Here is a 22,046-nt window from a genome sequence, read left to right on the forward strand (position 1 = left end):
ACTGGAGGTTGCAACCCAATACCTGGTTTGGGGGCCCCTACTGCAAGTACCTCCGTTTTGTCTGGATTCAACTTGAACTTGTTTTTCCTCATCCAGCCCATTACCGCTTCAAGACACCGATTGAGAGGAGAGATGCTGTGTGTGAGGAGGACAGCGGATGGAGAGATGTCAACTTTTCTAACATGAATTGAATTACTTGTGAATTTTTAATGTGGTGTAGCATTAAAGATTTTTTTTTGGACAGATCACTGTTCTTTCTCCTGTGTAATGTTATACCATTGAGTCAAGGCTAGCAGAGTAGACATTTGAGAGCTGGATTTTCACTTCCAGTGTTTTATTTTCTCCTGGTTTTTCTGCAGCATTTAAATTGTCCTGATTTTATCTCTTAACTCAGCACTTCAGAGTTGCACTGCTTTCAAAAACCATTCAGCCATATTTGCTGGTGGGACATAAAAATTGTGAATTAGAGGTTCATCCAGAATAGACAACCAGATGCCCAACTGGACAGCACAGACCATGCCAAGTGTAAAGACAGATGCTGGACGTCCAAATAAACATAATTTACAGTAATCCATTTCTCATGGGGATGAAATATATTTCTGCAATGCAAGTCGTACACTTTATTTACATGCAAGTCTTTCCAATAATAAATCCTTGTTATGGTTTGTGTCTCTCCCTCCCTTGTTTTCATTTTTGAAGAACACAGAAATAAGATTTTTTTTTAAAAAAAAATAGAACTGAAACGGGGGGGGGGGGGGGTATCGGGGGCACTGCACTCCAGTGGTTCCGTTCCTACCTCTCAGGCAGATTCCTACCTCTCGGGCAGCTGGGGGACGTGTGCTCCGATAAGAGGGCACTTACATTTGGTGTCCCTCAAGGAGCCATTCTGTCCCCTATGCTATTCAACATTTACATGAAACCGCTGGGAGAGATCATCCTGAGACACGGGGCGCGGTGTTATCAGTACACTGATGACACCCAAATATGCTTCTCTGTGTGTCCGACTGATGCAGTGACCAGGGATGGCATCTCTCCTCTAGATGCCTGTCGGGAGTCAGTAATGGGCTGGATGAGGGATAACAGACTCAGCTTGAATCCAGGGAAAATGGAAGTACTTGTGATAGGTTCCCTGGGCCCGGGGATGGAGATTTGTCCACCTGTCCTGAATGGGGTCACGCTCCCCCTGAAGGACTCAGTTCGCAGTCTGGGGATGCTTCTAGACTCGTCACTCCACCTCACATCTCAAGTGGATGCGACAGTCAGGAGCACCTGTTATCAGCTTCAGCTGATACGCCAGCTGCGACACTTCCTGGGCTGGGAGGACCTTGAAACGGTGGTACATGCTCTGGTGACCTCTTGGTTGGATTTCTGTAACGCGCTCTACATGGGGCAACCCTTGTACCAAACCCGGAAGCTTCAATTAGTGCAGAATATGGCAGCAAGGCTGGTCACTGGATGCCCCAGGACCAGCCATATAACACCTGTCTTACAAGATCTACATTGGCTGCCTATTTGCTTCCGGGCGCAATACAAGGTGTTGGTTATCACCTATAAAGCCCTAAATGGCTTGGGCCCAGGGTACTTGGAGGACCGCCTCTCCCCATATAATCCGCCCTGCGCTCTCAGGTCGGCCAGGAAGCAACTGCTGAGGGTTCCTGACACGAGATATTCCGTGACTGCACAGAGGGCGTTTTCTATCTCGGCCCCGCAGCTTTGGAACTCTCTTCCCGGTGAGCTCCGCTCGGTTACCTCCCTTGACCTGTTTAGGAAGAAGCTGAAAACCTCTCTTCCAACAGGCTTTCCCCCAGACGCTATGATATCTGCTCTCTTCCCATTGCACCAGCACTTTAAGCTAGTTTATTGTTGTGGTTTTAATCTTGTAATTTTTTACCCTGTTTTTAATAATAATTTGATGTACTGTTGTGATTTTTATATGGACACTGTTTGTAAATTGTACATTGTGTAGTACCCTTGTTGTAACCCGCTTTGATCTGCCAGGAAAAGCAGGCTATAAATAAACAGTTTATTATTATTTATTATTATTAACAATATTTCTGGAATATATTTATCCAGAGCAGAAAAATATGTTTTTTGTTTCCCATCCCTAATGCAAAACTGGTGTTGTTGCTGCTTTGGTACATAAGGAAAGCAAGTGAGGAGTCTTCCGTCAGCCTTAAAACTCAGAGTTTTATTGTAGCACAAGCTTTGTTGATTACAATGCTGACAGAGTGTAATGTCTGTCGGTCTATCTCTTCCCACAGTGGAAATGGTTGGTGGTTGGAATAATGTCTGTGAAGTCACAGAAGAATTAGGTGTATAGAGACCATTACATAGTTAACACTGGCTATTAACCAAAATGTTGCTTTTAGCATAATTGATAGCTTAAAAAACTTTTGCACCATTTATTTTTTCCAACTGTATTTTGTTTTAATTCTACACTGTAAGCTGCCTTACTTCCCACATTGGGATAAAAGTGGGATGCTAAATATAAAGAAAGAGCATGGACATCTTAGGGGTCAGTGTGGTGTAACTGAGTGATGGACTGGGAAACAATGGTTCAAATTCCTCACAAGCCATGGAAAACCATGGCCAACCCACAGCCTCAGGGGAGGGCAATGGCAAACCCTCTCTAAAAAAGTCTTGCCAAGAAAACCCTGTGTTAGGGTTGCGTTAGGTCCACACAAGGAGAAGTAATACACATCTTGGCAATGAGTACAGTTAACACATGTAGCAACAGATAAGCATTTTGGCAGGGGAGGGTGGCGGAAGGGGGAGATACAATTAAAGAACTGTATGTGTATGTGCTTTCAAGTTGCCTGTCAACTTCTGGTGACTCCATGAATTTCATAGGGTCTCCATAGGAAGGAATGCCAGTCCCTCCCTCTGTGCTATATATCCCACAGCACCTGGCATTCCTTGGCAGTCTCCCACCCAATTACCAGCCAGGGCCCACCTGGTTTTGCTGCCATGATCAGAAGGGATCTGGTGCCTTTAATGCAAGAACTCCTCATCCCCTATCAGTTGACCTCCCTGATGCCTTCATGGAGGACTCTTCAAACGGAGGAGTATTTTTTTCTCCAAGAATGCCAAAAAAGGACACTTTGAAGGTAGTTTATAAACAGGATGTTCCCTCCTGATGCTTTCTGATGAGAAAGAAAGAAAGAAGGAAAGGAAGAAAAGGAAAGGAAGAAAACATCAGTTCAGCTGGAAAGCTGAGAAGGGATGTGTTGCTGGTGTACAACATCCAGACAGGTTTTAGTTATTGTGTGCCTACAAGTCATTTCTGACTGATGGTGCCCCTAAGGCAAGCCTATCATGGGGTTTTCTTGGCAAGTTTCTTCAGAGGGCAGGAGGACCAAATGTCCTCCTTTCCCAGGACATGTCCTACATTTCAGCCTTCTATCCAGGAGGATTTTCAAAATGTCCTCCATGTGGCGCATGACTAAGTAACACTGCATTTACATTTCTATGAGTATTCATTTTAGCTTTTCATTGGGACTTTTCTCCATTTTTTTAAATGTCCTCCGTTTTTAAAAAATGCCTTGTCCTTCTTTGCAGTTCGGACTTTTTGCCACCCAGTTCAGGAGTTCCCATTGCCATCCTCTCAGGCTGAGAGAGTGTGACTCCCCCAAAGTCACTGAAGTGGGTTTCCACGGCTGAGATAGCAGTCATTTTTTCTCCAGGGCAACCTTGTTGCACCTTTGAGATGAACTGAAAGGAAGAAGTAACTGAGAGTAACTGAAAGAAAGAAGCTGGGAGCAGGAGCTTTTATAGACTTGAGCCTACGAAATAATTAAAGGAACTGAAGTAACTGAGACTAATAGAAGGAAAGAAGCTGGGATCATGAGGTTTTGAAGACTTGAGCCTCTGAAGTCACTCAAGCAACCGAGTCTGACTGAAGTAACTGAAAGGATCTGGGGGCCTGAGCTTTTGTAGACCTGAGCCTCTGAAGTAACTCAAGCAAGCGAAGTCTGGGAAGGCTGAGGCTCCTCTCGCCGCAGGTGCCCCTCTTGCTCTGTCTCCCGGGGAGGGAGGGAGGAGGGGGTGCCTCTCCGCCTCCCTTTGAGGGGGACCAAAGTTTGAAACAGACACCCATCCCCCATGATGGCCCCCTTTCCCTTTCCTCCCTCCCTCCCTTTTCCCTCACGGCTGGATGGGCAATGACGCCCAGAGAGAGAGAGAGAGAGAGAGAGAGGGCTGTTGACATAGAAACTCGCCTCCTTCTCCTTCTCCTTCTCCTCAGTCGGTCTAGGCGCCTCGTCGTCCAGCAAAGCCCTTCTTTCTCCCCCAAATGGAGAGGCCAGGCTCCAGCTAGGAGCCAGGAAGCCAAAGGAGGGCTTGCAGTTGCTCTCTCAGTCTCTGTCAGGCTTCCCGCCTCCTTTCTGACCCGGGGCTCGGAAGGAAGGTGGGGAGGAGCCCCTTCTGCTGGGCACAGTCAGAGGGCTCCTCTCTTGAAAGACCCAGCTCTTTCTGTTTTCGAAGGAGAAAAGGAAGGGGGCTGTTTGTCGTCCTTCTTCTTCTTCTGGGCGCTGGAGCAGAGCATGAGCCAGTGCCAGCCTCGCAGGAACGGCTCCCCGGGGAAGGGGGCCCGGAGGAACGACAGCCAGGACTACCTGCTGATGGACTCGGAGCTGCCGGAGGAGAGCTGCCTGGCCGCCTATGGCTACTTCCCGGGGTGAGCGAGAAGGCGCCAGGGCCAGGGCTGGGCCAGCAGCGGGGACGCAGCCCACACTCTTCTGCTGCTGCTGCTGCTGCTGCTGGTGGTTGGGTGCCTTGAGGTTCGGGGAACCTATGATGGGATTTTCTTGGCAAGTTTCTTCAGAGTCAGGGTTTGCCATTGCCATCCTCTGAGGCTGAGAGAGTGCGGCTTGGTTGGCTTTCATGGCTGGGATTTGAACCCTGGTCTAGTTCAGCCCTCAAGCCCCTGCGCCAGGCTGGCTCCTTTTTGCTTACCTCCCTTCGACAGAATAAAATGGCAAAGGGTCTGGAAGCCATGCCCTGTCAGGAAGCACTCAGGGGGCTGGGGATGTTTAGCCTGGAGAAAAGAAGTGATACGATAGCCCTGTTTAAATACTTGAAGGGATGTCACATTGAGGAGGGAGCAAACTTGTTTTCTGCTGCTCCAGAGAATAGGACCCAGAGCAATGGATGCAAGCTGCAGGAAAAGAGATTCCACCTGAACATTAGGAGGAACTTCCTGACAGTAAGGGCTGTTCAACAGTGGAATGCACTCCCTCGGAGTGTGGCGGAGTCTCCTTCCTTGGAGGTCTTTAAACAGAGGCTGGATGACCATCTGTTGGGGATGCTTTGATTGAGAGTTCCTGCATGGCAGAATGGGGTTGGACTGGATGGCCCTTGTGATCTCTTCCAATTCTATGATTCAACAGTGGTACTATTGCTGGTGATCCTGTGAGCAAGTCATGGAAGAGATGTCAAGGGCCTTCCAGCCCAACCCCTTGCCATGCAGGAACACAGAATCAAAGCTCTGTGTAAAGACCTCCAAAGAAGGAGACTCTTCCAAGGCTGAGTGGAACAGCTCTCATTGTCCGGAAGTTCTTCCTACTGTTGAGGTGGAATCTTTTCTCCTGTAATTTGCCTCCTTTGTTCTGGGTCCTGTTCTCTGGAGCTGCAGGAAACAAGCTTGCTCCATCTTCAGTATGGCATCCCTTCCAATATTTAAACAGGTTTGTCATGTCGCCCCTTAACTTTCTCAGGCTAAACATACCCAGTCACTCCTCATAGGGCATGGTTTCCTTCACATTTTGGTCACCCTCCTTCTTGTCAATATCCTGTTTGAATTGTGGTGCCCCAAACTGGACATAGTATTCCTGGTGAGGCCAGACCAAAACAGAATAGAGTGGTACTATTACCAGTGGCATCCTGCTCCCGGTGTCACCGGGTGTGGGGGTGGGGCTACCAGGGTACATGGCTGAAAGGCAGTGCTCACCCCTTTCTTATCCTTGCAGCAGCAGCAGCAGCAGCAGGCTTCTCAGGAGGAGGCCACTGCCACTGTGAGGAATCGGGACCAGGAGTCCTTGGCCTTCTCCCTTCTTATGGTGGCACTGGCCTCCTCATGGGGAAACTGCTGCCACTGCTGGGAAGCAGGGCCAGGTGCGCTTGCCCCTTCTTGCCCCCTCTGGTGGGAGGACAGCCTGATCAGGTGTCACCCCTCTTCTGGGGTGTCACCTGGTATGGGCTCCACCCCTCTAGTGACACCACTGACTATTCCCTCGATTTAGGCACTAGATGTCTATTGATGCAGCCTAGAATCGCATTGGCTTTTTTTAGCTGTCATGAGAGTGAAGTGTAAAGATGTAGCATTAAATACCAAAGTTAGCATGGTCCATGCCATTGCATTTCTTATTTTTATGTATGGTGGCACACTGGTGTGAGTGTTGGACTAAGACTCTGGAGACCAGAGTTCAATCCCCTGTTTGGCCATGAAATTAACTGGGCAAATCACATGCTCTCAGCTCTCAGGGAAAGGCAATGGCAAACCTCTCGGCAAATCTTGCCAAGAAAACCCCATGATAGGGTTGCTATAAGCTGAAAATGACCTGAAGTCACACAGCGGCAACAACGTATGGTTGTGAAAGCTGGACAGTGAAGAAAACTGATGGGGGGGGGGGGGGACTCCAACTCTTGAGATGTGGTACTGGAGGAGAGTTTTGAGAATATCGTGCACTGCTAAAAAGACCAAGAAATGGGTCTTAGAGCAAATCAGGCCCAACTGTCCCTGAAAGCAAAGATGACTAAACTGAGATTGTTGTATTTTGGCCATTTCATGAGAAAGAAGGACTCACTGGAAACAACTATAATGCTTGGTAAAGTGGAGGGCAATAAGAAAAGAAGAAGACTACATTCTGAATGGAGAGACTCAATCAGAGAAGCTACAGCCAAGAATCTTCAAGAGTTGGGCAGGGCAATTGAGGACAGAGTAACTTGGAGGTCTCTCATTCAAAGAGATTGGTCAAAGTCAACATCAACAAATGAATGAGAGGCCTCCAAGTCATCTTATTATCAACAGCCCTTGCAATCCCAAGTCTTGCAATCTCAGGGCCCTGGCTTCCTTGATTGAGTATCCACCTGTTCAGCAGTCTTCCTCTTTTGCTACTGTCTTTTATCTTAAAAGCATTATTGTTTTTTCTAATGAGGTATGTCTTCTCCTGATATAGCCAAAGAAAGATAGTCTCAGTTTAGTTACCTTGGCTTCTAAGGAGAGTTCAGGCTTGATTTGCTCTAGGACCCATTTATTTGTCTTTTTAGCTGTCCATGGCATCTGTAGAACTTTTTCTCTAGCACCACATTTTAAAGGAGTTGATTTTCTTCCTTTCAGCATTTTTCACTGTCCAGCTTTCTCAGCCATACATAGAAATAAGAAATAAAATGGTGTTGACCATCCTGACTTTAGTATTCAATTATATCTTGACACTTTAGGATATTCACATGTACGCTCACTCATTCACCCACAGGCTGTAAAACAATGTGGGTAATGTACCAAAAGGGTAACTGTAGAAACAAAGGTGGTCTATATTGGGGAGGAAAAAGGGGGCAGTGGTGAGGGTGATATGTTACTTGACTTGCTATCCTCCCTCTCATTAACACCCTTACAAAGATTTGGGGTCTCTGAAAGCAGCATCTGAGGCACTTTTCTGCAGAAGCAAGCTGCACCTGTTGCATTTCTCTTGTTAAAGAATAGAAAACAATGGTTTCTATAATGTGCATGGATGGGAGGATTTTTTGAGGGGGCAAACTAGGCCAAACCTGGGGGGGGGGGCTTCTACAATGGGTGAATGGGGTGAGAGAAAACATGGAATGGTGAGCATAGTGTGTCAAAGAGCTGTGGCTGGCAGAAAAGAAACGGAAGGCTCTGTTAGTTAATAGCTACATGTGTATGTCGTTTTCAGTATGGGCTAGAGAAATGGCCCCTGACTTCCTAAGTGGGAATGTAAGGAGAGGGATCTGTAGTACAAGGGTAAGGATTTAGGGTGCAGATTACAAGGTCCCCTGCTCAGCTCTCTGAAAAGGAGTAGATAGCTTTGGGCACAACAGAGTGGACTAACACGTGTAAAGTCTGTGGACCAAAGGTAGTCAGCTTGTGGCACACACACGATTAGGCATACAGCCATACGGCATAAAATGATCTGAGAGCTTAATCATGGCATGGAAATAAAACATCCTTCCTGCCTGATGCATCTATGGCTGTGAGGGTGGATTCTTTTCCAACCTGACAGAGGCAAGGCAAAAACCACACCAAGATGTTGAGATCTGTGCATGACACAAGATCGTAACCCTTTTGAGACTCTGGTTTTGACTGGTGGTCATTCCTCCACAGACTGAAGTGTCCCTGTTTGAGGGAAATGTTTTTCACAGCACTCAGACTATGATATTATCATTATTAAAATTTATTTATACCCTGTCTTTCCCTCACAACTGATAACGATAGTTTTATGTTTGGTGATAGAAAAAGGGAATTTCAGGCAGAGATCGGCTGTAAAATGTATGTTGAGGGGAGCAGAGAGAGGAGGCAGGAGTTCTGTGTATCTAATGATACAAGAAGGATATAAGGGCATTGACTGAGCAATAGGATAGTGTTTAAAAGTGTGTAGTTGGTCAAATTGCACTGGTATGCAGGGAATGAGAAGGTGAGAGATTTATAGATTATGACAGGATGCACAGTATTTGTCAAGTGTTGAGAGGTGTTTATAGTTCTAACCTTAACCTTAGATTGTACAGTATACTATGAATGAGTCATATACTTTAGCCATCCTCAACTTTTGCAAATTAAAAAGATTTTGATGGAATAATGTGAATGGTATTTCCCTTCAGTATAAAATAATTAAAATGGAGGATAAGGGTGGGTTATTTCCCCTCATTCCTCCAGTGTTTGTTTATGTGAAGTGAGGATCCTAATCTTTACAAATTAGTATGAATACAAAATAAGTAAACTAGATGCAAAGGTGTGATCCTGTGCATCTGCTGTACGAATCCAAGGCAGACTGCAAGTAGCTGGTGGTATCTGAGGATGATGAAGCAAAGCTTTTTTCCCCCTTCTCACCATCATCAGTTAACAGGAGGACAGCCCTGCTGAGTGGTAACTTATGTGGTAGGACCAATGGACATCACAGGGTGGCATTGGAGTACCTGGGCAAATGCAGTACTGCAGGGACGCAGCCAGGGGGGGGATCTTGGGGTCCGGACCCCCCCCTTCCATTAGAAAAATGAATGGTGTGTGCTGCTGTGCTGCCGCACCCAAGCCCCATTATAATGGTAGCACTTTGTCTGGACCCCCCCCCCCTTCCTAAAATCCTGGCTACGTCCCTGAGTACTGACTTGAGTTGCTCCTTTTTCACCTCATGGTGTTTGCTTTTCTCTGTTTTCTTGGAGTTTAGTGGCAGGTATGCAGAAAGTGCTTTCCTGTAGGGCAAATGTCCATTTTGGGAATAAGATGCAACTAACAGGGGTTTTTGTATAGCTGCAAGTTTCCTATATTGTTCTCTTCAGTCTATGAAGACTGAAAGGCAAGAAAACATAAGCCCAGTGCATAGGAATGAACTGTGCTTTGGAAGCCTGAAGTATTAAAGACTTGACTCAATTGTGACCTAAGAGTGATCACGAAGAAGGATCTATATTTGAAAGTATCGGGTTCAGCCAACTTAATTCTGTGCACCTTTCTGTTTTCCTGCATGCCACAGTCCTTTTCAAGCCAGTTCTCTGGATATGAGACTGTCGAGTATAGAGATAGTCTCTCAAGCACTCAAAGAAGCAGAAAGTTTGTCACAATGTAAATGGAGGGGAGATTCTATGAGGATTATTTATGAGCTTTCGTGGATATTAGGTCCACTTCTTCAGATGCATTGGGGGACTACAATATTTGCAAGTGCATCTGAAGAATGGATTTATAGATTCCTCCCCTTCCTCAGTTTCCTTTCTCTTGCCCACTTATGTGCTTAGACTTAGATCTGAGATACATAGTCAGCTTGTGTTTGGGAAGTTGTGTTGCATATTGGAGATGGAGGCTTGGACACAGAAGTGGAAATTAAATGCAAGTTCTAAAAAGACTACTAAAAAGACTCTTTCTATATGAAAATTTAGTAGATGCCAAGGAGAAAAATCATAGTTTAAGTGGCATATTCTGACATGTAATTTGTTGTCTGATACGGTCAAACCCAATAGCAGTTCACCACTAGGCTAATCAGTAGCTTGCATGTTGGGATAAGCAGGGCAGAAATTGCAGCCAGGCAGATGATCATACTGGCTCTCACCTTTAAAAGATGGTACAGTTTCTTTAGAACACAGTATCAGTCAAAAGCATCATATAGTCCATTTCCTTAGTCAGTGTATAAAAGACAAGACTGTAAAGACAGGGCATGAGGGTGGGATTCACAAATATATTTCCAGACCCTCCAACTGTCCTGATTTGGCAGGGATGCTCTGTCATCCCACATTTTCATCTGCTTTAAAATGTCCCAGTTTCTCTCTTCTCCCCTTACTTTCCTCTTTGTCTTCAGCTTATTTCTGTTGTTGCAAAGCGCAGAAGTAGTCTGCACTCAATTAACTCGGCAAGGAGGAGAAAAGAGGAGAGGACAGTAGGCGGAGGAATCTTGCCTTTCCCAACAAGCTCAGGCAAATACAAACTTCTGCAGTCTCTAGCTGATGTGTTCTTCCTCATTTGCTTCTCTGGTGTTGCTTGGCCACATGAGTCCTGGTTTTCACAGAATGCTGGAGAGTATGCATTTAGACAGCTCTTACAAAAATGTAGACTATGAATGTAGGATGTAAACCTGGAAATATATTTCTAGAATGAGACACCAAGAAGTGTTTGTATGGATGGTGTGTTTGTTTGTGTAACACCCTGTTGTTTAATTCCTTATTAATTACAGGGCATGGGCTCTGGGGAGATATTTTGCAGAACTTTCATCTTTATATTCATTGTATTCAGCACAGAACTGCAGTATGGATGTTAGTTTCCAATACATATGCAATGTAAAAGTGTATGCCTGAATATATCTAGGAAAGATCTGAAAAACTGACAAATTCATTCCAGTTCAGTGAATCAGCTCATGTTTGATCTGAGGCTGAATGCATTAAGTGGAGAGGAACTGGAAAATTATAAATGGAAAATGGGAGGGGGTCCTTTTCAGTATCACATTTTGGTGTTCTTCAATTAAGTTGGTCCATGATTCTTGGGGGGATTAAATAAGAGTGATATGTAAGAGAAGGGGAGCAAAAACAACTGTCAAGAACTGGTTTATGTTTCAGAAAATGTTAATGGGGTCTGCTAAAAAGGAGAGAAGGATTCTGTGTAGTATGCGGTGCCTGTGTAGGAAGGGGAATTGAGTCACACCTGAATGTGTCACAACTACTTGTATCTGTCTGTATACTTATAGGAAGGGTAGTTTAGTAGTTTAACATGCCTTGTATTCAGCTGCAATAATTTTATATTTCTCCTGTGAAAATAAAATGCACAAGATTTCGTTGCCTTCCAATTGAGATACAACCAAGTTAGCTAAAGTTGAGCATTGTCCAACAAGAGAAACTTTGCCTGGGTTAAAGTCAGCAGACATCAAATCATCACTGCAATATGCAGAATTCCTTGGAAGATATTAACACTTAGTTTGAGATGTAGGTCACATCTTCCTGCTAATTGTCATGCAAAATAACGTTAACAAAACACCTCAGTTACTCCCCTCTTGAGCTGCCAAACCAGTTTTATTCTGGGTTTACCGGAATAAATCACAATGTGATCCCAATCTCCAGATCATGTTGGGTAAAATGGGACCCTGGGGTTATGTGTGGCCCACCAAAGCTGTTTTTGTGATCTTTAATCCCTCTTCCCAAATTTCTAGAATTTTTTTTCTGGACAAAAAATGTGACTCAAATTTCTTGGAAGCTTTATTATTGTTGTTGTTGTTATTGTTATATTTACTTATATCCTGCTTTCCCACTAAAATTGGGACACAAAGCAACTTAGAAATTAAAAGACACTTTTTGGAACAATGGCCCATCTTTTAACTAGATTGGAGGTTCCTACCACACTGATTTAACAACAAAAACTAGATGTGTGGATTTCTGATTTCTTCTAGTTTGGTCTTTTTTCATTTTAAGAAATTATTTTTTGCAGTATGTCCCATGAGCAGGAAACTGGCCCTACTGACTTGTCTCAATTGCCCACCCTGCTCCTGGGAATAACCAGGTTAGGCTGTTACAGCATAAACAGTGACTTTTGTGTGTGCCTAGGTGTGTGTGTGTGTGTGTCTAAGAAGTTGTATTCTGTGTAAACTCTTTCATATGCTGTAGCTGCAGATACAACCTGTACATTTTTTATTTGAGCTATTAGATCCAGCATGGCATAGTGATTTGAGTACTACAACTCTGCAGACCAGAGTTGCAGTCTCCACTTGACCATGAAACCTACTGAGTGTTCTTGGGCATGTCATACTCTCTCAGCCTCAGGGAAAGGCAAAGGCAAAGGCAAAGCTCTTGTGAACAAACCTTGCCAAGAAAACCTCAGGCTAGGTTCGCCTTAGGGTCAGTATAAGTCAGAAAAGACTTGAAGGCACAAAACAGGGACTAAAAAGTTGTAGTCTGTGAAAACCTGTTCCTAAACTGCAGCTGCAAATACAACCTATTTGAGCTATGTCCAATAAATCTGAGCACAGATTTAATAAATCTGAACACAGTTTCCACTAAGCAATAAGAAATAAGCTAAAGAACCTCAGCACAGATGGGTTGTACAGATAAACTACCTACTTGAAATCATTAAACAGTGACAACAAGAAGTATCTAGAAAGTCTACATTAAAATTAGGGATGCAAAAATACTTGAGAATTTTCTGGTGCTTTAAGAGAATGGGTGCCAATATTAATGTCCATTGAGAAAATGGTTGTGAGATTTTTCCATTTTGAACCCTTTTGCAAAATAAAATAAAAATCCACAACCCTCTTTTTTGTATAAAAAGACTTTGTGAAGAAAATGTGATATTGGTGTGAAATAATTCTCTGAATATTTCTCTGAATCGTTATAGTTTTAGTACAAATGAATTCCCCCCCCCCCCCCAAAAAAAATCAAAATGTGAAAAATGGTTGAAAAACATGTAGTTGGACCTTGGGATCTGCAGAGGATTTGTTCCATACATATACACACACTCCGCAGATACCAAAAATGTGGGACCTCAAGTCCCATTGTACCTAATGGTGGTGTGACGTGCATGTGCCTGCTAGTGTGGCTGTGTGCATATGCCACCATTGGGAACAATGGGGCTTGCCATCCACAGATGATTAAATCTGTGGATGGCAAGCCCACAGATAATAAGACTCCACTGTGAAAATCCTCATGTTTGGAGAATACATTTAAAATGATTCATTCTTGCCTTTCGGATTAAATTTACAATCTTAATTAAAGCTAATTATTTCCCACTGCAGAGAAAAGTTTAAGCAAACAGTGGTTTTGAGAAATTGCATTAACTTGAAAGCAGGCCAATATCAAATGTACTATGCATACAATTTTATGGTCTTAAATCGATCATGACAATTACTACCTGTTGATGTTATTTGAAATGTACATTCATGCACTGGGATGCAGAACCCAAAATGTTTACACCATGTGCAATATGACAAGAATCTGGAGTGCTCAGTGATGACAGTAAGAGGTATACTTCCAATCTCACTAATGTTCTTCCTTTATAACTTAATCACTTAACATGAGTCATTTTGTTACCCACCTCCTTTATACCACTTGAACTTGCCAAAATATATTAACACAGCATAGGAATTCTGGTAGGAGGCAGCAGGAAAGGATTAAGATGACGAAATGCAGTAGCTACCAGAACATGTACTCAGTATTAAAAAAAACCACACACACCTTCTGACAAATATGAAAACAAACTCCTTAATAACTTGGAGTTAAACATGATTAAGCAAATATGGTAATGCTAAATGTAAGACTTTCTGCTCATAAAAAGTCTGAATAATATTTACCTGCAGCTGCCAGCTGAAGAGCTCCAAACAGATGTTCATGCCACCTGTTCTATTTAGTTTAATTTTTTTGAGTAAACTGAGGAAAAGCTGGAGAGTGAAGGACAAATTAGAGCAGACAAAACCAACGAGGGAACTGAGATTTCATGACTTGGACTAAATCCATGCAATAATTGGCTAGAAACAGGCAGGACTGATGACATCTTCAAAAGTCTTCCTCTGAGTGTCCACAGCTACAAATCTGAATTAGGCAAGCAGAAGGGTCTTCCTAATGGTGGCACCTCACTTGTGGAATGCTGCCTGGCCAGGGACTTATATAGTGTCTACTGCACTGCCTGGGCTACATTTTAATTCTTCCAAGCTTCTTAACTTTCCATTTTGTAATGTTTTATGGTGCTTCTTTTTTTTTTTTTAACTTGGTTGCTTTTTTTTTTAACTCTGGATATTACTATTGTATTTATAAACAGTGCTGAAATGCCTCAAAGGAAGTCTGTAGGTTCTCCAAATGAAATAAACAGAAATAAAGGCTGGCAATAAAGTTAGACTTACAACCATATAACTGTTTCCTATGCACATTTGTGATTGTAGTACCATTGCAAATATCATAAATGCCCTTGAAATGCACTTTAAAAGCCAGTCAGCTGTCCTGAGCAATGGGTTTTGCAGCACTGGTAATTGAGTTGTTGCAGGATGATGTGACTAGGGGTGCATTCACAATGTAGAAATAACACACTTTGATACTTCTTTAAGTGCTCTCGCTCTATCCTATGGAATCCTTTGATTTGTAGTTTTACAAAGTCTTTAGTCTTCTCTGTCCAAAGTGCTGGTGTCTCACAAAACTACATACTCTACAGTTCTATGGGATGGAGCCTTAGCAGCTAATGGTGTCAAACTGTGTTATTTCTACAGTAGAGATGTACCCTAGCCCTTTCCTACCAAGAAGTGATGGTGCAAAGAAGAGTTGTTACAGGAACTTGCAGAGGGCCCTGTTCTGCTTCTTGCAACATCACTTGCTGGTGAGAGGGATGCGCCCTTTGGGGAATTGACTTTGTAATGCCTGACTACTTGCTGAGGGGAATTTTACTTTGGTCATATTTCCCCAAATTGACTTTGTAATGCCTGGCTACTTGCTGAGGGAAATTTTACTTTAGTTGTATTTCCCCACAGTGCTGACTGGTTATACATACAGTATTTGATAGAAACTGTATTATGTTACTTGTTTGGCACTAGCAGAAGACACATAGCTTAGTGGTGGAAGACAAGTTTTGTATGTAGAAGAACCAAAGATCAATACCCCTTGCATCATGTTATGGAGATTATCAGATAGGCAAAAGGGATGGGAGAGAAGTGGGATGCTCCCATCGCAATTGCACAATTGCAGGAAGATTATCACATGGCATTCTGTGATGTTGCGCTTATCCTGTCCTTCTGTCAGTGTAGTAGAATGACCCCATCACTTTTTATTAAAGGGAAACTCCCATTAATAAAAAGTGATGGGACCATTCCACTTCAATAATGGGAGAAGGACAGGATGAGCATGATATCGCAGAATGTCATGTAATCATCTTCATGCAATCATGCAATAGTGATGAGACCATCCTGCTTCTCTCTCATCACTTTTGATCATCTGATAATCTCCTATGAAAGGTTTTGACACCTTGGACCCTGGGGAGCTAATGCTAGTCAGATCTGGAGCTTGGCAAAGTTACTTTTTGGACTAAAGCTCCCAGAATTCCCAGCACGTCCAGTGTCCATGCTTGCCATGGGATTCTGGGAGTTATACTTCCAAACTTTAACATTTCCATCTTCTCTTCAGGGAAGGCAATACGGTGCTAGATGGACACATAATGTGGCCACTTCTGATGTTCTACTGCAGAAGGCCAGTTCACCAACTTTTCCACAGTAGAACTGAATGAGTCAGCTGTCCAAAAAGTGAATTGCCTTTCATGAATAGTACATGAAGTCACCACACAGATGGAGTTTGAATTCTCGATCCAAGATGAACCTTCTAAACACTCAATCACAATGTTTTGCGGCATGTCATCCTAAAGCACAAAAGTAAGCAAAGGTTAAAGTAATATGTTTTTGTCTGAGTGCTAGCGTAAGCTCCATTGATCACTGTCTGCTGCAGAAAGAAGGTTGTTGTGTCTGTTTTATAGAAAGTGTTTGCAATAGAAGCAGGATGGGACAGAGTTGGTACGATCTGATGCTGAACCAAAATAAATACTGTATATAATCATGTGTAAGTTTAGAAATTTTAGACAAAATGTTATCTCAAAAAACTGAGTCGACTTATCCTCGGGTCAATAAGAGTACTATATTTTAACTCATACTGAAAAAAGGAACCATCCCCTTGCAAAACTCAAGAGTGTAATCTATTCTGGAAGCACTGACTCCCCTCTACTCTGTCATCTATCCAGCCTTTAGGGTGAGCACCAAGAATCATGCCTGTTATAATTTTCAAAGTTCTTTGGCATCATTTTCCTTTTCTTCCTCCTCCTTTAGATCTTTGTTTCATGCCTCTAAGTTTTATCCTTGACATATTCATGGGTCATATCAAAATCCATAATTTTGGCCCAAAAACCTGCCCTCAACTTAAACATGAAGTCAGCTTATAGTCAAATATATATGGTAATTACTCTAACTTCATTTTATCTCTTGGAAATATTAATACATTTTTGACATCGTCAGAACTTGTCTTGTTTTGGTGCTACGTTACTTGTGCCATTTTCCTTCTTCACCTTGCTCTTATACTCCTCAGTCTCATCTGCCCCTTCTACTATTTATGACTATTCTATGGGGAGATCATGTGGTTTTTGTTAGTGATGTCATCAGTGTGAATTGGTGATATCTTGAAGATTTCTTAATGAAATGACAAGAATTGGATTAACCAATCAATGTATTATTTATTTGATTTATATCACACTCATCTCTCAAAATGGGACTAAAAGTGGCTTACAATATGATTTAAAACAAAATTGTGGAGTCTCCTTCTTTGGAGGTTTTTAAACAGAGGCTGGATGGCCATCTATTGGGGGGTGCTTTGATTGTGATTTACTGCATCATTCTTTCTGTCTTCTGGAAGAGCAATTTTCATATATCTAGTTATCACCAAATAAATGTTTTCAGCAGAACTTCGTTGGACCAAGTTCTTTGCTGTGATTTTTTTCCTTTTCTTCCAGAGGAGTTAAAATCTTCTCCAGTTCCAATACAGTATGGAAAGGAAACCATTTTCTTATCCTAATTGACCAAATATAGAAACCACAATATATTTATGAACCTGTCTAGGTGTTTTGTTTCCACAACTGTTCCAGGAAATTTTGAACTTAACTGACTTAATTGGAAGAACATAAAAAGGTCCAAGCTGGATCAGACCAAAGGCCCATCTAGTAGAGCTTTGTGTTCACATAACGGCATACCAGATGTCTATGGGAATTTCATAAGGTGGATATGAATGTGATAATACCTTCTTGCTCATATTCTCCCATGAACTATTCAGAGGTATACTTCTGGTACAACAGCATATATAACAGTCATTAACTGTAGCTACTGATAGGCTCTGTGTATTTTGTTTAATGAATTACTCCCGCCCTCTTTTTCTATTTTTCTGGAAAGGATATTATTACAAATAGAAAAATAAATATAGGAGAAAAATAAATGTAAGGGGAAGGAGGATAAATTATTTTGGTAGTTAAATTCCCTGTAAATAAATGACACGGTGAAAAGCATGTTGTGTAAATCACAATGACTTGCAGACCCAAAAGGGAGGAAGGTAAAGAATTTCATTTGCTATTTGTGCCATGACATTTTAAGTGCCAAAGAGGCAAACTGCCCTTAAACTTTGTCTCTTTAGCAATGGGAAGTGTTGCAGAAAAAGAAAAAAAAACTGTTTTGCCTCCCCCCAATATTTTTGAATCATATTCACTGTCCTTTCCATATTGACATTGTTTATGAACTTTCTATCACCCTTTTGTTGTGTTCAGTAACATAACAATATATGAGTGCCAATCTGTTTTTCAATAAAACAGCTGTCTTGATATGTCACTGTGTTTTGTGGTATTTTAAATCAAATTTAATAGGCATGTGAGTACATAAAATGTATTACTAATATGAGGAAAGATACAGATATGCTCCAGTGTAACTATTTAAAATAAAGCCACCTCATTCCTGTTTCTGGTCCTATAATTTATCGAAAAAGTTAAACTGATTATTATATAGCAAATGGTACATTTGGGTATAAGTTGCACTGTATGTGAAGCCAGCACAATTTTCTTTATATTGAATTATATAAAAAAAATAAGAAAACGGAAGCAAATATGAGCTGTGAGAGTAGCAAGACACCCTGTTATTAGGTGGGTAACCCTTGGGGGAATCATAGGGAAAATTTCCTAACTTGTACATTCTTTCACAATAAACATTTATATTAAGCTATTGTTGGAGAAAACTATAAGGAAACATTGATTGATTAGGCTAACTCATGGCAGAATTCATTAGGTTTGCTTCAGTGTTGCAGAAGAAATCTTAATGAACAGAAGGAGGCTGTGTGTGTGTGTGTGTGTGTGTGTGTGTGTGTGTGTGTGTGTATAGACAGATATGCCTTTAAATAGTGTTTGGAGTCATTTTCAAAAAGCAATGTACATAGATATGTTTTGACTGTAGATTTGTAAATATGTTTTGACTGCTGACTCAATCCGTACCCAATCACAAATCCTCCAACTCTTTTGATTTGGCAGAGACAGTCCCAAATAATCTATGCCCATCCTGCTTTTTCAGATGCATTTACAATGTCTGCCTTCCACATTTGCTCACCTTACTTCAGTTACCGCAAACTGTGTTCAAAGAGCAAAAATAGTTTGCATTCAATTAACTCAGCAGGGAAGATAGAAAGTGGGGCAGAATCTTGCTCTTTCCTGTAGACTCAGGCAAAAAGAAACTTGCTGCATGTTAGATGTTATGCTATGAAAGTATTACCAAAATATATGTATTTATCTGCCTTCAAGTCTTTTCCAGTTTATGGCAACTCCAAAGCAAATCTACCGTGGGGTTTTCTTGGCAGAATTTGTTCAGAGGAGGTTTGCCATTGCTTTTCCCTGGAGCTGAGAGGATATATCTTGCCCAAGGTCACCAAGTGGGTTTCATGGCTAAGCTGGGAGTAGAACTGTGGTCTCCAGAGTCATAGTCTTAACATTCAAACCACTATGCCATGCTGTCTCTCCATAGATACATATTTGTATCTATACAAATGGAAAGAAAAAATGCTGTTTACACGTGGCTTGTCTCATTTTAAGACTTGTTATTGCCTCAGTCGCAAGCTGTGTATCATTCACTATAAGACAACCCTGTTTTATGGTGAAAGACTCATAGGTTGCTATTTGACTGAATTAAAAAAAAATACTGCCAGTGACAAAAGCCTTGAGGAAGATGAGAAGATTTGAAGGGGGTAGTAGTAATTAGAGGACAAATTCCCTGGTTACAAAAGTGTTTTCTTTATACCTTGTTAAACTAAGATTAATTTCCTTTTATTTAAAAGACCAGACAGCCTGCTCGTCTTAGTATTTACATATGGATTCCTGGCATAAAATTTACTTATGGTTGCCGGCTGTAATTCAGCATTTTATTAAGGACAAAAATATATAATCTCTTGATGGAAACACAGTAAATGTCAGTATCTCATAGTATTCATATAGTATTTCTTCTGATTCCTGCCAATGAAACTAGTGGCAAAGGACAACAATAGGAGATATAGATAGGATGTTAATCCAAATGTCCTGGTTGTATTCAAAATGCTTATTCCTAGCAGAATGCTATAAAATAGAATATGGCTATGCACTTAAATGGGAATAGGCCCCCACTGCATCTTCAGGTATATTCCAGTTATGTTGTGTAATAGGAAGTAACAACTCTATACAGTCTCAGGTCACCCCTGAGGTTTGCATTTTATAAGGTTTTGCCAGTTGATCTTATGTAAATTTGAGCTTTGTCTTGAAAAAAGGGAGGAGTCTTCACCTGATGGATTTTTCTTCATTTTTGAACAGTTATAGAGCTTTTGTTGCTCCAATATTCAAGGAAATACTCCATAATTTGATATTTATTCTCTTGAACTCATGTAGGACATGGGATAAGCCTTTTACTCTGGTTCCTAAGAGCAGTTGATTATCTCCCACTTACTGCCACTGAGGAAGACAGTTTTGTTCAAATGTGTCTGATAGTGGTATATGAAGCAAAACATCTCTGTAGAAAGTAATTCATAGCTAGAGATGCTACTGAAAAAGTGATTGTTTTATGAATCACTAAAAATCTAAAAAAGCCAGTTATGTTAATTATATTACATTTGCATTAAAAGTTTTTTTTAAAGGATGTGTACATTAATTTAACGATGTATTATTACAATTCTGAAAAAAACCTTACTGAAACAAAGATTAAAATTTCCATCTATGGCTTTTCTCCTCCTTGCATCTCTGTTTTGAGTTGGGAAGTAAAGGAAGCAAGTGTATGAATTTTTAAAGACTCAGTTTCTCATCCTTTCACCCACTGAATAACATTAAAAATAAATACACAGACAGAGACACACACAGAAAGAAGAAAAATGTAGGAAACAAAGATGTTTACGTCTTCTTCATCTTTTAATCCCAGTCACTCCCAACAACAGTCACTCCTACAATTAAACATTTTGTTCAAATGTGCCTGTTAGTGTTATATGATGAAAAACTTTTGAATACTAAATCTTTAGTTGCCAGAGCTTAGTTTTGTCTCAAAAGAAGCAGGTTTTCAAGATCATTGTACGCTTGTATCTTTCATAATTCATGACAGGCTTGTATTGTGTTTCAAAAAGACATGGATGATCCAAGCAGATCACTGAGGGGAAGGATAGTCCCTTGCTGTACATATTCATACTGCTGGATATGTCCTCTTCAACAGATTCCTGCATGACAGGGGGTTGGACTTGAAGACTCTTGTGGTCTTCCAACTCTATGATGCTATGATTTTTCTCCAGGTCTCTATAGGCATATCTCAGGTGCGTTACAGACCGCCCGTTTGGGGCGGCCTGTAGGCGCTCCTTTCCCCGCCGGATTGGGGCCTCAGCGGCCAGAACGGCAGCCTGCGAGGCCCTGATCCGCCGCTTTCCAGGCCGCGGGGAAGCAGCAAAAGGCCGCTTCCGCGCAGCCTGGAAAGGGGTGTCCTTGGGGCTTCATGCCCCAAGGACACCCGACGGCGGCGGGGAGGAGGAGAAAGGGGCCGCTTGGCCCCTTTCTCTTCTGCGTTGCTGGCGCAGCCATGTAAAGGCTGCGCCAGCAACGCAAACCACGGAAGGAGCTCTGTTTCGGAGCTCCTTTGTGCGCCGCGAAAGGGCGCTCTATGCACCCTCCCACGGCGCAAAGACATCATGTCCGCGCCGCCCTGTTTGGAGGCAGTGCGTTCGTGACTTTGTAATGGCGCCCCTCGTGTGGAAAGGGCGCCGCCATTTTGTACGTCCTGGGGACATACTGGGGTTAGGTGCGTGCGTAAGGCACGCACTTTGCCTAACCCTAGTATGTCCCCAGGACGTACTTTACGCCTGTTTGTAACGGGCCTTGGTTAACAAAGCCTGTGGCAAAGAACCTTCTTTTTGCAAAGTATTTTTATGGAGGATGATGATAGAGGGCTGGAGAAGCACAGACGTTTAGTGTGAATATACAGCCATATGTCTGTTGTAAACAATATATTCAAACATCAGCTGGGAAACAATAGGATTGTAGTTTAGCTCATCTTGCTGTAGCCATGTCTTCCTGCCTACTGTTATGCAAAAAGGTGTGTGTGTGTGTGTAGGGGACTAGAGGTCCCCTCCCACCAACAGTGTCTCCTTAATATTTGGAGGAATTTATTAGCTCAACAGGAGGCCTGAAAGGGGTTGGGTAAATTTAAGGGATCTTTTACACCTATGATTAGTAGTACTAACTGCAGAGACACTCCTGTGCATGCAAAAGTGCACACACAGAAATCCATTGCAACTTAGGAACCATACAGAGCAAACATAAAGAAATGTGTGAAAGATTGGATAACAAGAAATTGGGAGTTAGAGGAGGTGATAAT

General features: G+C 42.2%; 1 protein-coding gene across 2 annotated transcripts in view; it reads left to right on the plus strand.

Moving 5' to 3' along the window:
* Positions 1–4,401: 4,401 nt before the first annotated feature.
* The window catches only part of TRPC6 (transient receptor potential cation channel subfamily C member 6), a 124,626-nt gene continuing 106,981 nt past the window's right edge, over positions 4,402–22,046 (plus strand). For both annotated transcript variants that reach the window (XM_089512775.1, XM_089512776.1), the window contains exon 1: positions 4,402–4,675. In XM_089512775.1, the coding sequence (XP_089368901.1) occupies positions 4,542–4,675 (134 nt within the window). In that variant the 5' untranslated portion in view covers positions 4,402–4,541. The remainder of the gene's footprint in view (positions 4,676–22,046) is intronic.

The sequence above is a fragment of the Sceloporus occidentalis genome, unplaced genomic scaffold (genome assembly GCF_023333645.1).
Source record: "Sceloporus occidentalis isolate IW3139 unplaced genomic scaffold, rSceOcc1.0.p SCAF_2, whole genome shotgun sequence".
Lineage (NCBI taxonomy): Eukaryota > Metazoa > Chordata > Lepidosauria > Squamata > Phrynosomatidae > Sceloporus > Sceloporus occidentalis.